This window comes from Manacus candei, unplaced genomic scaffold, assembly GCF_025592945.1.
Source record: "Manacus candei isolate 608988 ecotype Guabito, Panama unplaced genomic scaffold, ASM2559294v1 h1tg000029l, whole genome shotgun sequence".
Lineage (NCBI taxonomy): Eukaryota > Metazoa > Chordata > Aves > Passeriformes > Pipridae > Manacus > Manacus candei.
Window position 1 is genome coordinate 2196737 of NW_026138077.1, and position 18101 is coordinate 2214837.

The window sequence follows — 18101 nt, forward strand, 5'->3', positions numbered from 1 at the left end:
GCTGTAACACAAACCAGCACCAATCCGAGCGGGAGCTGTGCCAGGGAACCGCAGCGCCAGGCAACAGCAGCGCCAGGGATCAGCAGCGCCAGGGATCAGCAGCGCCAGGGATCAGCAGCGCCAGGCAGCCGCTCGTGCCCCGGCGCTGTCCCAGCCCGCTCCTGCCTGGGCACATGGGGGAACGAGGTTTTTTGGCTCTCAGGGGCGTTTTCCCTCCACTGCCCCCGCGGCTCGTAAAGGCTCCTGCCAGCAGAGCAGGGGGAGCACTGAGCTCTCCAGGAAGCGGATGTGTGGTCCAGTTAAACACACCTCCTGGCCAAAAGGCTGCATGAAGACTAACACCCAGGGAAAACCAGATCCAGGGGGACTCCAGAAACGGATGTGGTTGGGAGGAAGGGGGACGGTTGTGCCACAAAAGCACAGGACCAGCTGGGCAGAGACGGATGCACTGTGCCACAGCCACAGAACTGGACACAGCCTTCCACCCCCCTGCTCTCCATCACCACCTGGAGAGCGACACGGCACCCACCTTCCATGCTCCATCCTGGGGAACTGCTGGAAGCAGCAAGGGTCCCATCTCTTGAATGAATGTGCTGGACAAAGTCACAAATGCCCTGCCAGAAAGGCCTGCTCATACCCCTGGTCCTGCCTGGATCACCAGCTTACAACCCAGCACAACCCAGACTGTGACCAGGAGCAGCAAGAGAGTAGCAGCTTTGATGCCTCACTCTAGTTGAGCCCCTCACCTCTCTGCAGGGTTCTCTTTGCTCAGAACAAACACCCCCACAGAGAAGCCAAGAGGGGATCTGAGACCTCTCAGAGTCCACAGTGGCTTTGGTTTCCCTTCCTCACTGAAGGTACAGCCCCTGCCCATTTCAGCCTGGCTTCGAGGACTGCCTCAGCTGGCCACTGAGGACAACAGGAGCCTGATTTTTACCCATATCCAAAGACAAAAGCAGAAGATTTCATCAGGTTCCTTCCTGCTTCAGCATTGGGTCTCTCCTGTAAGCAGAGAAACCAGAACTCAAAAAGAAGCAAATGGAGCCTCTGTCCCATTGCCAAGTCCCACCCCAATTTGTGACACCCTCACCTCTTTACGGGATGACATCAACCAACCTTGTCTCCCAAAACACCCAGAGAAGATGGGTTCCCACCTTCTGCCAGAGCCACGTGAGCGGCGAGAGGACAACACCTGCTGGAGGGAAGGACCAGGAACCCAGAAAACCGAAACCATTGCTCTACCACAACTCTTAGCCCCCAGCAGGGAGACACGCTCTCCTGTTTGGAACGCCAGCAAGTCCTCACCCAGCCAGATCCACCAGCAACCCTTCCCTGGCCACACACTCACGTTTCTCCACCTCACGCCTCGGTGCGGAGACACAGGTGAGGGCTGGGAACACTCATCTGGAGGCGCAGCAGCCCATGTGCCTTTATCCCCGTGCAGCACCACTGTCTGGGATTGTGTCTGCAGGCCATGCTCCCCGACCCAGGAGCAGGTGGAGGAATGAGGTGTGGTGTCTGCCTCTCCCGGAGAGAATCGCAGCGGCCGCCGCGTGTTCCAATCGCAGCTGTCTTTGAAGACACTCAGCACAGAGCTAATTGAGACAAGGCTTTCTCAGGATTTAAGTACCGTTTGTAGCTGTAGTTTTTGTTTGGAAGGGTGGAGAACACAGCAGGAGTGGTCCCATCAGATAGCAGGAGCGAGGCTGGGCTCCAGCACCTGCCGAGGAATTACCCGGCACCAGGAGGCACCGCGCTCATTTTGATCTCACTGTGAACACGTATTTGGCAAAAAAAAAAGAAAAAAAAAGACTTAAAGCTGGGAACGGGAGCAGAACCTGCAAGTTCCATGGCATCCTGCCACCTGTGATGCTCAGGAATTACAGCTAAGCAGGGCCATGGGAAGCAACGCTGTCAGATGGGCTCAGTGTTGACCAGCGTGGATGGGAGCTCCCAGGGCCACACACTCCCATGGAGCTTTGCCCAGGATCATGGAATCATGGGATGGTTTGAGTTGGGAGGGACTTTTAAAGTTCACCTAGTCCAACCCGCCCTGCCACGGGCAGGGACACCTTCCTCTAGCCCAGGTTGCTCCAAGCCCTGTCCAGCCTGGCCTTGGACACTCCCAGGGATGGGGCAGCCACAGCTTCTCTGGGCAACCTGTGGTAGGACCTCACCACCCTCATGATGCCATCTCCTGTCATTTCCACAAATGCAAGTCAACAGAAAGCCATACCATGGAGGAGAGTCCATCCTTTTCCTTGATCTTTGGACCTTCTTTTCCTCCAAGACATCCCTGAGTACAGATGGCTTTTGGGGTTCTCCATAAATGCTCAGCTCACACTAAACCTGCACAGGCACATTTTTTGGGGAGCAGCCCATCAGGTGCCATCCCAGCTACTCTCTGCTCGGGTTGCGTCCACTCACTACTGCACAAATGCTTCATTTTGCCCAGTCTTTTGCAAACAGCACTGGAAGCCAGCTGGAATTTGTTGTGTACCTAAATTGAGCTTGTTCAGCAAGCTCTTCCACAGAAGGGATTCATTCCAACCTCTGCCTGTGGTGGGGGCACAGCACAACTGAAGCAGCACAGATAATATCCTAACCTCACTGCCATTATGGTGCTGCCCCATCCCTGGAAGTGTCCAAGGCCAGGTTGGATGGGGCTTGGAGCAACCTGAGCTGGTGGAAGGTGTCCCTGCCCATGGCAGGGGGTGGGACTGGATGGGCTTTAAAGTCCCTCCCAACCCAACCCATTCTGGGATTCCATGATTAAAACACCAAAGTTTCACCTTGAAGGAGGAAAGGGAAGAAGAAATGGGATCTTGTAACTGCAGCCCTGGGCCAGATGTCACTGCTGAGGAGCACAGGGTGGGCAGGGACAGGCCAGGGGCCACCCACAGGTATGTTCAGTGGAGAGGCTGCCCCTGGCACACCCTGGATGGTCCCAGCTGTGCCCTGGCTGAGGAGGAAGCTGTTAATGGCCATATTGGGAGAGCACAGACATGCTCCAGTCAACCACAGCAAAGGCCAGACAGGGTGGTGATGAGACCAAAGCTGAAAGGCCATAAGCTGAGTTGTTTGAGCGGGACAGGTACTGGCACAAAATCACGGGTTCCTGAGGCTGAGGGGCTTCACCTCCTCATCCGAGGCTGCAGCACAGCAAGCCTTTGTTTTGATGGCAGCACCATCCCCACCCTGTTTCCTGTTTCCTTCCTCCCCTCCTGTGCCACCAAAAAGTGAGCCCAAGGGGCAATTCGTTGCTGAACTATTGGACCGACCAACTGCAGCCACTGGGAAAGCTGCTGATTCTGCCCATAAATGTGCCCTTTCCCAAGGAATCTGCCTTGGCAAAGCAGGCAGAACCGAGCATGGGACATGGCAGGTAAACTTCCCCACGCATTAACACTGGCAGTGGGAATTTGGGATAAGAGGACAGTCTGCAGATGGTATCACACGTGCACCTACGCGGACACACGGAGAGGACTTGAGCCGTGTTATCTTTTCCAATCTAAGTAAGAACTGGAAAGGGATTCGTCCAGCTGGCACAGCACAGCCTCCAAAACCCAAAATCTTTACAGCTGGTTTGCTAAGAGATGTTTTTTTGACTTGTCGGAGTGGGAAGGAGGGAAGAGAAAAACACAGCTAGCACTCCTTCCTACAGCAAGGGGAGAGAAAGTTATTTCCTTCACAGATTCAGGGTGTAAACAGTTTTACTTTTAAAGCAGAGTTAAAACCTGAATAAAATACCAAAAAAAAAAAAAAGCATGCTCAAGAAGCATTCTGTCATACCACACTGCTTGCCATACAAGCCAACACTGCTTTTCCTGACTGGAATTAAAAGTCTTTTACATCCAAAGCTCAGCTCAGCTCTCAGGGTGCTGCTGGAACAGGCAGGGAAGGCTCTGGAATCTGCTCTGCACCCCACTGGGGTGAACACAACAGCTTCCCCTCACAGCACCAAACACCTTTCCAGGAGATCTGACATCAGGCTGAACACACAATGCCAAGTGGATTCCAGCACCTGGAGAAAGCAGCAATGCCGAGAAGGAGGACACCTGGACAAACAGAGCTGGATGACTCCAGAGGGATCCTAAAACCACAGCAGGTGTTCCTTTCATCTCCACACTCCTCAGTGCTGGGAGATGGAGCTCTGGGCTCGTGATCTCACCGTGTAGGAGAAGAGAACAGCAGTACAGGCTGGCAGTCCTCAGGGATTAGGGTACCCCTTCCTGGAGGAGGGCATGGGATAAGCCATAAAACATGGAAACAAACAGCTACAGGATCAGCAAAAAGAGCCACATTTCTATCCCACTGCTCATTCATCTCAGTATCTAAAACCAGGCCCCCAAGGCTCTTGTTAAAGGACTCTCTTCATACTGGTTTTGATATGGGAAGGGGCATGAGCATGACTTGGCTGCTTAATTCCAAGGCACTGCCCTAAATTCTGGGATGCCTGGAATTTATTCCTGGGTGACTGAAGCAGTTAGCCCCTTGCTGGAAAGCAGTTAGCCCCTTGCAAAATTAACTGCAGCCTAAATGTGGAGAGCGTTGCTTGAACCAGTGCCAAGGTGCCTCATTTCTGTGACTAACTAACACCAAATGAATCATTTCTCTAAAGAAAACCCCTCCAACTTGGGACTTTCAGGGACTTGCAAAAATAATAATTACATTTGTCTTTTATACCCAACAAACATTTTGCTCTACAGTGGAATCAAAGGGGAGAAGCTGAATACAACCACTGGCAATTATTTTGAATTTTTTTTTTTTATACTTTTAAGCACAGACATTTTGCTGTGTAAATTGAGCTCACTTCTCTCCATCTCTCAGTGAGCTTTGCTGGGGTCCAGCAAGTGCCTTTCAGCAGATGTTGTTCCTAATGAACCCAATAAAACACCACGCATGACAGAGCAAGAAATTAACTTTACAAGAGCCAGGAGGATACAGGTTTAATTTCTCTTGATTCAGCAGAACAACAATAATCCTGTATAATAATGTGCCACGGTCCTGAGGAAGAGAAAGCTCAGCTCTGATCTTAAGCCTGCCCCAGATCACTTTGCTATCCAACATCCGAAGTCCTGAGTTCATCAGGGAGAAAAACAAGCCAGGATAAAGTGGTTTTCCTTCTGGGAGACGATTCCCTTCAGCTGGACGGGGATTTAAGCGGTGTTGTTTTCATGCTGGTGTGGAGCAGGTGCCCTGAGCTCGGCTCCTCTTCACTCCAGTCCCGTGGCCCCTCGTGGCCGGGGCTGCCCAGGGGGGTCACTTCAGCCAGATCCACTTGTCCCCCACGTCGGCGTTGTAGCCCTGCCTGTACTTGCGCCCGGGGAGCTGCGGGAGGCACAAAGCTCAGTCAGAGACACAAAGTGCTGAAGGGCCTCCAGGCACCTGCACAACACCAGAGATGCTTTCACATCATAAGAACAACGTTGACAGGAAACTCAACCCCGAGCTGTGCAGCTGAAGGGGGGACCCACAAAACCCACTATGCCATAATATATATATATATAAATTAGGCCAGTAATCTCTACAGCATATCCCACCTGGTTTCATCCAACTCCTCCCCAGTTGGAGAGATGACTCCTCTCACTGTATCACGTAGCAGAGGAATTGAATCAGTCAGTAGAACCTCACTCCAAAATAGGCACACACATTATTAAATACATGAAATACTTCATGCATGAGATACCGAGTTAATTACAATGTTAAATTAAACCATTCTAATGGAATTGCAGATTTAGGCTTCAAGAGCTGAACTTAACTTCATTAAAGCACAAGCAGTATCTGCCTGTCTTCATCAGCCAAGCCAGAAACCATTATTTGGTGGAAAAAAACCCCAAAGGTTCTTGAACCCTCTACCCAAATTTCAGTGGTACCCTGAGACCTAAGCAACAACCAGGTGTGGAAGCAGCTTCCTTTGGTAAGTACTGACCACAACCTGGAACACCAGAGATGGTTAGATCCCAGCTCCAAAAGCAGAATCCATCTCCAGAATCTGCATTCCTACCTCCAGGAATGAAAAAGAGACAGAACACAATGCTCATCTTTGAGCTCCAATACTGGACTCAAGAAGCAAACCACCATAGAAAAAAGCAAATTAGTTTTGTGGGAAAGTCTGTAGCAAGCAAAGATGCTGTAATAAAACTCTTCCTTTAAAAATAAGCTATCTGCTGGCAGCCTTTGCAAAAATTAAGCACAGATCATCTGGTCTGTCTCCACACAAACACTGGTTTCACTCAGGACCCCTGAGTTATCCCGATGGTTTTTCCTTTCCAAAAAAACCTGTAAGGGTATCCAGTTGCAGAGAGCTGCCCCTGCAGAGAGAAGCAAGACCCAGTCTCGATAAAAATCTATACTCAGGCCACAAAAAACAGCTATTTAATCAAAGATGAAGCCTGTTGTTTTGAGGAAGTGGAGTGCTGTGGGTTTTTTTACTTGAAGGTCAAAAAATAAGACACTTCTTTGCCTAAAAATCAAGCTAACAGGAGACTTTACCTCCTTCCCGAGACACTCCCCACCCTGCCTTGTTGCAAGCATTTGTGATCAGCTTTTCTGAGGTTTTTCAATTAAATGTCTTGTCTAAATATCAGCAGAAACCACACAGTCCTGTTGAGAGTTCCCCCTGCAGAGCAGAGAGGAGATGGGAGATGAAAATACCTGATTACTGTCTCTGCCCCACGGATCTCCAGCAGTGAGCCAGGGAGGACACCAGACCTGCTGTGGCCAGCCTGTGACACAAACACAGCTCTCCCTGCTCCTCTCCAGGCAGCACATAATTGGCCCTTTGATACTTGAAGAGATTCCCAGATAACTAGATTATTAAAGCAACAGGAGATCTCTGGGAAAAGACAGGAGTTTACAGTTTTGTTTCTGGGTAAATCTGCCCTCTGTAAAAAAGCTACAACATCAATCCCAACAGAACTCAAATTCATTGTCCAAAACAAATTCCCCGTGTGCCTTTGCTTAAACACATGCAAGACATCAAAGCAAATGTTATAATAAGTATTCATCCATAACTCCATCCTTCCCAGTGGGCCTTGGCAAAGGCAGGGGAGTTTGGAGACACGTTACAGCCAACCTGTCAAGATAGCCAAAAAAAGGGAAGAAGGCAGAGTAAACAAATCCCACAGTACCTAGGAAGCAGGATGATGTGAGGTGATGTTCTGTGCACAAGTGACACAGATGACTTCCCAAAAATGGGCTCTTTGAATCCCACGTTTCACAGCTGGGATTGCAGTAAAGAAAGCTGCAGACCCAGGAACAAGGCAGGTTTTTGCAGACCACTGCAAAGAGGAGGGGTAAGAGCACCAGGGAAGATCTGGGGATGCCAGGCAAGTGGTAGGATGTGCCTCTTCTGGTGAAGCTGGTGCTCCAAACTGCACCCAGTTGAAATTCCCAGGCTTGGCCAGCACGAGGGCAGGGATGAAACAGGCAGCCAGCCCTGAGGCTGCTGGGTTTGCAGCCAGACTGCCCAGCCCAGAGGAGAGATGATGGAAAAGAGTGAGGAAAAAGCTCTATGGAACTTGCCAGTAGCTGAGAGAACAGAAAGGGATTGAATATTCACTTTCTCTTCCAGTACAAATCCCCTGGAAGCATCCCAGGCCAGGCTGGATGGAGCCTGGGGCAACCTGGGCTACTGGAAGGTGTCCCTGCCCATGGCAGGGGGTGGCACTAGATGAGTTTTAAGGTCCCTCCCAACCCCACCCATTCCATGATTCTGTGATAACAGAGACCCCCCCAGACAATCCCAAGAGCTCACTCACATCCCTGCAGCAGGAGATAAGGCTGAGCTCCTACCAGGTCACTGCCAAGGAACAGATTTTTCCACTCCATGGGAATTAGTAAGACAGAGACTGAAGCCTTGGCCTGCTGCATTACACTGAGCAGAACCCAAGAGCTGGCAGCAAGGATTGTCTGAAGAAGGATGTGATAAAATCCACCACACAGAGCATGAAACCCATGAAATGAACTGGACCCAAAGGCAGGGCCAAGCTCGAAGGCATCGAGCTGCTCAGCTTTAAAGAGCATTAGGAAAAGAGATGAAAACAAGACCCTCTCATCAGTTAAATTAAGAACCTGCCACAGAAGTGTCTGTCAAAACTATAAACATGATGAAAAGCCCTGTAAAGTGGTAGAGGCTGTGGAGTAGCAACAAACAGCTTCAGCCAGCTGTTTGTTATCTGGCTCCTCTGGATAATTCCACCCCAGACATGTGCAGGTAGAGCTCTGGAGAGTTTTAACAACCTGAAAAGGTTGTTTAGAGCCTGTCTTGTTTTCCAATGTTTCAGGACCAAAAAGAATTACAGATTTTGCCTTCTATTCCTGTGTTGCTTTGTGCTAATGGCTGGTCTGCAGCTCCAAGAGATCTATAAATAGCCTGTTTTGAGCAGCACTGATCAAAGAGCACTTAAAAGCAGAGTCATTACTCTGCAAGCTCGGGCTCATTCATCAATATCCAAACCTCATCCTTCAGTGGCTGTTTATAACAACCACAATAATAGCCCCTTCCATCACTGCTGTTAGCAGATGACTGCTTTTTCCAGTAGAAATCCTGACTTCCAGAGGTTTGTCAGTGTTGTTGGCACACAGCTAAAATCTGAGAGAACCCAGGAAATGGAGCTTCATATATTGGCTGGATTCTGGAAGGGTTTGGCTCCCCATTGCTTTCCACAAGTACCCAAAAGGAAGTTGTAGCCAGGTGGAGTCTCTTCTCCCCAGTGACAAGAGGAAATGGGCTCAAGTTGTGCCAGGAGAGGTTTAGGTTGGATATTAGGAAGAACTTCTTCACTGAAAGGGCTGTCCAGCCCTGGCACAGCTGCCCAGTGGTGGAGTCCCCAGCCCTGGAGGGATTTAGAAGTCCTGTAGCTGTGGCACTTGAGGACAGGGGTCAGTGGTGGCCTTGGCAGTGCTGGGTTTACAGCTGGACTCGATCTTCAGGGTCTTCTCCAGCCTCAATGATTCCGTGTCTCAGAGCAACAGCTAAAGGAGGGGAGGGGGTGTAAAACCCCCCAAACACACATTCAAGGTGTGCAGGAGTTGGTTTCCAAAGGCCTGGCACACAGAGACTGTGTGTTCCAGCCTCACTCCTGCCATTCTTTACTCAAACAAAACCCTTGATGCTGTTAACATTCCCTGCAGCCCAAGAAACAAGGGTACTCAAAAGCTTTACTGAATTGAGGTTAAAACAATTCCAGTGTGCTGAACTTGTTCCATGAATGTTGTCCTGCCCTTCATTCACTCATTAAAAAAGACAGACAATGGAAATCCTTTGGAAAGAGAAGTGTCCATAAGGAGCACCAGTTATCCACTACAGAGTGCAAATCTACTGCAGGAAAAAGCCAAGTAACAGTATCCAAGTCACACCAGCACAGTTAAACATCTCAAACTGACATTATTTCACAGTTTAAGATCCATGGAGATGTTACCCCTCTATTAAATTATATTTCAATTAATTTTAATTTAATAGAGGTCTACCCCTGGGATCACATTCATCCATGGGTATGGGATTAAGAGGGGTCTGGGAAAGGGAGGATGTGCTCCCACATAAAGTGTTTCCATTCACAGGGCTCGGGGACAGACTATGAAGTTGAAATGGATTATTTTAATGCCAGTGAGATTTGATTGTCCTTTTGATTTACACAAGTACCTAGTGCCTGGGACAGCAGAGCCCACCTCCTAAAATAAAACAGACACAACCACCCAGACTAAGATTTGAGACAGTCCAAGGTCTCTCAGGTTCCTTGCCTCCCATATCTGGGATAGATATCCCTTCCAACTGCCCAGGATATTTTTCATGGGAAGCAGGGTGGAGAGCTACACGTTTCTAAAGCAGAAGAGGGGCTGCTCTCCTACTCCTTCCATATGTACAGGACTGGTGACAGCAGAGGAGAAGTGGGAAGGTGGGAAGAGAAATAGATCCCATGCCTGTTCCCACCTTTTTCCAGGTACCCTTCATGAACTCTATCATTCCCAGGTCTTAGTTACTCCTCAGGTTCTTCTGACCTTACTGATACCTAGCCAGGCAACATCTTGCTACTTTAGAAAGGGCTAAAAATATTTTTGCAGAAATAAAACAGGAAAAAAACCCCCTTAAATTAAGCCTTTCCTAATTTATTGTGTGTCTGTTCTCATTCCTTCCTGGATTCAAGAGCAGACAGGGCTGGGCATTACAGCTGTCAAACACCTCCTTTAAAAGGAGAATTAGGAAAGGAGATCTCGATCCTAAAAAAAACAAAAACTTCATCAAGCCAAGCAAAAAAATGGCAAGAGAGACAAAACAGAAGGTTGTATCAAAGACAGCAGCTATGGCAACGATCACAAACATGGAGAACAAAGATATCCTAAGCTCCCTGCTCCTGCAAAGGCAAGAGTTGTTCCTGTTGTTGATCCAGACTCCAGCTTCCAGAAGGCTCAAGTATTTCTTCTGTGGCTCTTTTGGGAGATTTGTGTAAGCAGGAGACTCTGCACTCTCCGAGGAGATGGGAGAGCTGAAGGACTTCCTAACACCCCCTTCTGCCAGCTGCCACCTTCAGCCCCTGCAACCACAGCTGCCAAAAACAGTCAGAGCTGCACTTCGCAGGCCACTTGGGCCACCTCAAACCTGGAGAAAAATCTTCCCTTAATGTTTGGGCTACTTATGACCCTCACATTGCAAACACATACTCTTATACCCTTATTTTTAGGTTGTGAGACAGAGCTGACTCATGTTGCAGGCTCACCTTCCCATCACTCAAAAGCTAAATAACTAGAGGCATGGCAGGCATTGCACACAAGGGTTTCCCCTCCTAAGGCTGCATTCCTTGGGAAAAAAGAGGAATAAAAAGCCTTGGGAAAGAAGGCGGTACTCTCCTCCCCTCTGACCTGTTGCCTCTTCTCCACCTGCTGCTGTGCCAGACTGCAGGGGACTGCCAGCCTCACATTGCCAGGCCCTGGGGCAGAAGGGAAGAGGATGAGGAGCAGGATATAAAGCTGAAGCTTGACAAGGCAGCTGAGCTGGTGCAGCTGCCATGGAAGGAACCCGAATGCACCTCAAAGCAGCAGCCAGGTCTGTGAGCAGTTTGAGCTTTCCTTGCCTTGTGGTCAGCACCTCTGTATTCCAAAAGCAGCCTGCCACTAGGGAAAAAGGTGTGGGGAAAACAAAATGAGAGCCTTCTCTTACCTTTCTGCGGCATAGGACAAGGGAAAATGGCTTCACAGTGACAGAGGGCACGGATAGATGGGATACTGGGGAGAAATCCCTCCCTGGGAGGGTGGGGAGGCCCTGGCACAGGTTGCCCAGAGAAGCTGTGGCTGCCCCTGGATCCCTGGAAGTGTCCAAGGCCAGGTTGGACGGGGCTTGGAGCAACCTGGGCTGGTGGGAGGTGCCCCTGCCCATGGCAGGGGGTGGAAAGAGATGGGCTTCGAGGTCCCTTCCAACCCAAATCATCCTGGGATTCTGTGACTCCACGAATTCCAGCAAACAGCTGCGCTTTTACGTGCACAGAAAAGCACATGCACATCAAAGAAGCAGTCTCTCCCCACCCCAGGAGATGCAGCAGGGCTTGCCAACAGCATTCAGAGTGTGAAGTACATCAGCACATTATTTAAGTACACTGATTCCATTAAACACAACCATTTGTTTTCATCTTCCCTGCAAACACATCTGCCTAAGTGCTCCAGCTTCGCAGGGCGCACACGGAGTTTGGAGCATTATCCGTGGGGATTGTGTGCAGTTGGAAGAAAGGAGAGAGATACAGCAGTTGTTAAGGGGAAAAAAAAGGGCAGTCAAGTCTTTACTAGTCTGACAGTTCCTAAAATAATGTTGCTTCACCGAAGAATGAACATGCTTATCTCTGATCTACAGATCCTGACTAAAAGGTTACTTTTTCCTTGCCAGAAAAGCATCCTTAGAAGTTTGTGAATGCCTGAAGAGAATGGCTGGACCCTGCCAGGTGACTTTATGGTATGAGAAGGCTGCAGAAAACCACCTCCTCACACATGAAAAGAACCTTAGAGAACAAATTTAGAAGATATACATAAAATAAAAACGAGTTTCTAGTACTCAGAGCTGTATGTGGCCACCTCATTATTTCGTGGAAAAGCACACATACTAAAATCTTGAACTCTGAAGAGGGTTTCCTCCTCCTCCTCCTCCTTCTTGGTTGCTTCTAATGAATATTTTGAACAAAATCCAGCTTCTGCCTGGGATTTGTAAATCCCTGAAAACCACCATTATTAGGCAGCACGAGTTGTGTGCATGCAACTCTGAAAGACACAGCAGTTCCCTGCCTATTGGCACCATCGAGGATTTATGAGTAGTTACAGGGGAAAAGAAAAAAATCCCCTACGCAAATCATTGTATTTAGGTGGTAAACATCATTACACCAACTCTGAAAGCACACACTTCCCACAAGGAAAAGTTCGAGTTCTGTAATTATCCCATAATTAAGCCTTTACCTACAAGTCACGTGAGCCTAAAAACCTTTATCTTCAAATGCCAAAGTGGCAGCACAGTTTTACCAGCCCTGCAAGAACATAGGCAAGGCAAGGGCTTACAGTTCCCTCTCTGCAGACCCAAAAAACATCCCAAATTTGGATGTCTAGAAGCTCCTCTGCTCTCTCTGCCTGTGCAGTTGGTCTCTTGCTGTGTCACCTCTGCACAGTGGCCTTGTCTGAGAGAAAAAATTCAGACCTTCATTTGCTAAATGAAGTTAGAAGGAAAAAAACCCAGGTCTTCCAAGTTTCAACACAAAGAATTTAATCCTTAGAACATAAAACAGCAGGTGGGGTTGGCTTTGTGTTTTCCCTTCCAGTAGCTTGTGGAAAACAGGAAAACTCAGCATCTTTTGCATTGTGCACCATCCCTACAGACCCCCCCCCCCCATTCCTCAAAGATAACAAGTGTCTAAGCATTCAGAAGAGAGAAAAAGAGTATTACTATTGCCTAAATTTAACAGAACACCTCCTGAAATGTGCAACTCCTCCTTATTCCAAAAGACATTATCACTTTCCACAGCACTTTCCTGAATCAGGGCCTACAATCGTGCCTGCAGAAGGGAGATTATATTTTGGCAATGTTTTTTTTGCTCAGCTTCAGCTGTCAACTAACTGGCAAGGAGCAGAGCCATGCAAGAGCACAGCTTTCCTTCCCAGGTACCCACATTCCTTCTCCTAAGCATCCCTTTGCTACATCTGCAAGGCAAGTCCCAATTTTCCCTGGCAGCCAGCTATTTGATGAGCCAGGACATTCTCAGTTCCTTGCCAGCACAAAGAGGGATGTGCTGTCGTGCAGCCAGAGGAGAAAAAAAGGCTTTCAGAAGTATTACCCCTGGTTCTCAGCACACAGCACCGAGGTCACACCTTGCTGTGTGTCAGGCAGCCTCAGTAATTCCCAGCTCCACTGCAAAGGGACATTTCAGCCCCAAAAAACCCTTCTCATCTTGGGGAAGAAAGGCACAGTCAGTGCAGATGGATATTGTGTGCCACAGTCAAGTCATGCAGCAGATCCTTCTCAAATCTGTGCTGCACGGCCACAGGCATCTCTTGGAGTGAAGGACTCCAAAAATCTTTGGGCTGAGATTGAAGCTTTGGGTTTAAAAATGTGATAGCACAGAGGATGAAATTCTGAGAGCAATTCCTCTGCTGGATCAGGGAGTTTTCAAGCCCATTAGACAACCTCAGCTGCTTTCTGCTGCTTTAACCTTTAGCTTTAGCCCCTTTTACAAGCTGGAAAGGTCACATCTCAAATGAGGCAGAACAGTGTGAGCCCAGAGCCTCTCCACTACACAGTTAGCTGAGGAACAGATTATGTGGAATATTTTGCCTACTGTGGAGGAAAACACTGGTAGTTCAGAGTTTCCAAACAAGTCCGTAAATCTGTACCTTACATTTTCATTTCAGTAAGAGACTGTATATACTAACAAGAAAAGAAAAATAACAGTGTTTTGATTATGCAAATCATGGTTTCTAACAATTTATATTGTATATTCCTCCCTTTGTCTCCAGCAATTGCTTAGAAAATAAAAAGATGCAGTGGCAGAGACTCCAACCCAACTGGAAAATAGATTAGAAGCTTGGCCAATCACTATTAATTACCATCAGTTCCACAACTTCTCTAATGAGCATTTTCAATACCTGGGCCTTGGGAAAGCCCCATGTGGTGGGAGAGCACCCCATACCAGGTAAATCACAACCAGCACCAGGGCAAAGTGCTCAGTGGGTTCGAATCCGTTGTCTCCAGAACCAGCAAGGCAAGAGCTAATTAAAGCCTTGTGTGGGAGCCTGCAGGAGGTGTAGGAGAGTGTGGGGCCACAACAGGCTCTGGATCCGTGCCCACATGCAGAAACACACTATTTAAAGCAACAACAGTTTGGAGCAGCGATGCAACATTCGTTCCTCCTCAAGAAAAACACCCCCTCCCTCAGCATTTTATAAGAAGTCACCACAGGTTTCCAATTTTCTTGTTTGACTCAACGGATTATTTCAGATTTCAGAGGTCAGAGACTAATCAGGGCAGGAGAAACAAAAACAAATGAAAACCACTTATCCTTTGGTTCACATCTAAAGACCAAAAAAAAAAAAAAAAAATAGAATCAGCTTAGGAAACAAACCATTTGCTTCGTTACTCCCCTCGTGGGGAAGCCAGACTTCAAAGAGGTGGGGATTTGGGCAAAATCCAGAAGTTGCTCTTAGAAACGTGCATCCCTGTGCAGGCTGTGCCCAGGCCAGGAGGAGCACCCTGAGGGGTGTCCCCTGGCTGTCCCCCCCCCCGAGGGGTGTCCCCTGGCTGTCACCCCCCCCGAGGGGTGTCCCCTGGCTGTCACCCCCCCCCGAGGGGTGTCCCCTGGCTGTCACCCCCCCCCGAGGGGTGTCCCCTGGCTGTCACCCCCCCCCGAGGGGTGTCCCCTGGCTGTCCCTCCCCCCTGAGGGGTGTCCCCTGGCTGTCACCCCCCCCGAGGGGTGTCCCCTGGCTGTCACCCCCCCCGAGGGGTGTCCCCTGGCTGTCACCCCCCTCAGCAGCACTCACCGCTCGATACTCGTAATAGATCCTGTCGAACTCGGTGCCTCCAATGGTGACCTCCGGAATGAAGCGAGGGATGGTTACACTATCCAGCACTAAACTTTTGTCCTGGACACTGAGGGGGAAAAACAAGGAAAAGGAACAGCAGCAGTTAGTTCACATCCTGCCCCCAGCAAGAGCAGCATCAATTCCCAGTTTGTCCAAATACTGCTGCCCAGAGAAGCCGTGGTTGCCCCATCCTGGAAGTGTCCAAGGTCTGGACAGGCCTTGGAGCAACCTGGGAGAGTTGGAAGGTGTCCCTGGTGGAACCTGGTGAGCTTCAAGGTCCCTCCCACCTCAAACCATTCTGGAATTCTATGATTAAAAGAATTACTTTTCTGTTAAATAGCACTTTCAAAGGTTTTGGCTATTTTCCAGTTGTGACAAACATTTATCCTTTTCCTCACACATATATTGTGTCTTTCCCCTCATCCTTGCCTCCAATTTGATCCTGCTCCAACTTCTCCCTGCTTCTCCATTCCTTCCTCCAAGTTTTTCCTCCATCATTCCTGAGAGCCTTTTCCATGAGGCACTTCTGGTTTTCTTGCTTTATATAAGTAAGGTAAATACAGTGTTTTTATTGAATTCCCCACACATTATCTTGCTAAATTCCCATCCTAAATGGATCAGTACTGAGGCAATGACAGGGTTGGAAGCAGGCAGTGCCTCCAGCATCCTGCCTGGGAAGAACCAGGGAAAACTGGCTGCAGCAGCTGCAATGACTGATATCAGGATCCACCAAAAATCCACACTGCACAGCACCAGCACTTTCAGATATCCCGAATTTAAAATGCCTGAGAAACTGCTAGAAAGGCTCCTGCTGCCTGTGGTGTCACACACAGGCCGACAGTGCCACCTGGATGTGTTTGGGGAAAACACATCCATCTCCAACCAACACTGACCAAATCCTAAATTCAACACGAAAAACTCTGCAAATTGTGTTGTTTCCAACGAGTTGCATGTCTTTACAAATATTGTCATGCACATCAAGCGCATCCCCTGAGCAAAGCAAAGTTTATCATCTTTAAGAAATTAATTTTTTCCCCTGAATCACAAATTTTGGGACCTTACCTCCCAGCACTGAAGAGTTTCAACAAATAAACTAGTTTGCTAACACATCCTGACATTCACACCGCAAATTATCCTCCTGCAGACAAACTGGTAAGGAAATACAATAATCCAGTAAAAGCTGAGATGGGAGAAGGTGAGGATAAATGACCAGGTTCAACACTTAAGATGCTTCCTGCAAACTGTGACATTATTTATCCTCACCTACATTAAATGTGTATTTCACGTGCTGGAAGCCACAAAAACGAGCCCACGTACTCATGAAGCAAAACCTCACACACAGAAACCACGTCTAGTAGTCTGCAGTGTACAGTTCATCCATTCTTTCCTGGATCCCAGCCAAGTGGCAACTTGTGGAGGACAATTCCCAGGCACAGTTTATTTTAGTTAACAGCCAAGATGGCAAACCTGCTGCTCTTCAGACTTTGCTCTCACTGTACAAGAAAAGAATGCAAAGCTAACGATGGCTTCTCCGGGCTCTGCTCTGCACCTCCAGAAAAAGCTTGGAATCCTGACTAAAAGCACGCCCAAAGACACCTGCCACAACAATGTCCAACCACAAAACCACAGGCGCTTGCCAGGACTAATTCCCTGCTCAGCAGGAAGCATTTAAAGGCACCTTTTATGTTTCCTTAGTTTTCTCTCTCTCCCTCAGGAGAAAATCATCGTTATTTACTCTTTTCTGAGTCTTTACCACACTTTCTCGAAGCAGTTCTCATTATGCAGCACCTTTACCTGTAAGGCTGTGTCAACATTTCAAAGGTAACAAAGCATGGAAGTGTGGTCCCAATAATTTAAGAACATCAGATTTTAGCTCACATAACCCTGTTATCCAGGGTTTTTCCCACAGGAATCACACCTGAAAGTATTCTACAGCCATGGATGGCTCATCTCTTCTCCAAAAGCACCTATAACACACCTAATTCACACTCTGTCCAGCAGCAGCAAGTGTTGAGGAATCAGGACTGACACATTCCTGCTTCCCTCACAGACAGCTTCCAGCAGGATACACTCATTTTTCAGGGAGCCTGCAGCGGTGACACACAAGTAACTGAGGTTTCATTTTCCATCAATGTATAAAACACAGTCCCACAGCAAACATTAGAAAGCCTGATGAACCTTGCCAAGGGTGCAAGGTGGGGTAAGGGAAGGAGATTGCTTAGAAAAAAATAAACCAATCAACCCTACAAAAACCCCTGAGTTTGCATAGGCTGGGCTGTGATTTCTCAACACCTGATGCTGGCATAGTCACAAAAACCTCAAGTGACCTCCCTTCCAAGCTAAAAGCACTCACTGGCCTAAGAGGCAGCAACACAGCACCATACCAAGTTCAATTCTGTGTTTATACATGAAAGTTAATTTTCCTTCATCTGCCAAAGGGGCTCAGTTTCCCTTATTTGTCCAGGCAGAAGAGGAATGCCATGGCCAAGGTGAGCCATGGCCACTCCCTTGGTGAGCAACACTCACCATCAACACCGAGAGCAAAAAAAAAAAAAGTTTCCCAAGAAAAGCAGGTCTGCAAGAAAAAGGGGACAAGGTGCAACAACAGCTCTGCAAACCAATAAAAGCTACTGCAAAGAGGAAATTACAGACAAGTGTTTCAACCGAAGCAAGAAGCCAGGTTGGATGGGGCTTGGAACAACCTGGTCTAGTGGAAGGTGTCCCTGAATTTCTAGGGAAATGAGAATGAAGGGTCTCTCTCCCTCACTCCCAAGTTCTCTGCTCTACCTCTCCCAGGTTCTACTTTACCAAATTCTGAAGGAGCTGCAGGGATACAACAGATTTAGCTGTGGACTTCTCTTATGCACCAAGTCACAAGCAGTAAATTCCCTCCACCAGCTGGTAAAGCAACACAGGCTACACCACACAGCCTACAGCTCTTCACCCCAAAACATGAAGTCTTCTGCAGGGTGTGTGGACAGACTGATTGTACTGGGAAGGGCACAGATAAAGTGCCTGAGATGGTGCAGTGACAGCAGAGGAAATTCTTGAGACA

At 48.4% G+C, this 18101-nt stretch overlaps 1 protein-coding gene across 1 annotated transcript in view; it reads right to left on the reverse strand.

Annotated features, from left to right (window-relative positions):
- Positions 1-4934: 4934 nt before the first annotated feature.
- NDUFA10 (NADH:ubiquinone oxidoreductase subunit A10) overlaps positions 4935-18101 on the reverse strand; it is a 28931-nt gene continuing 15764 nt past the window's right edge. Inside the window, exons 9-10 of the mRNA XM_051791051.1 lie at positions 15005-15113; positions 4935-5331 (exon numbers count right to left, since the gene is read on the reverse strand). Of these exons, the coding sequence (XP_051647011.1) occupies positions 5263-5331; positions 15005-15113 (178 nt within the window). The 3' untranslated portion in view covers positions 4935-5262. The remainder of the gene's footprint in view (positions 5332-15004; positions 15114-18101) is intronic.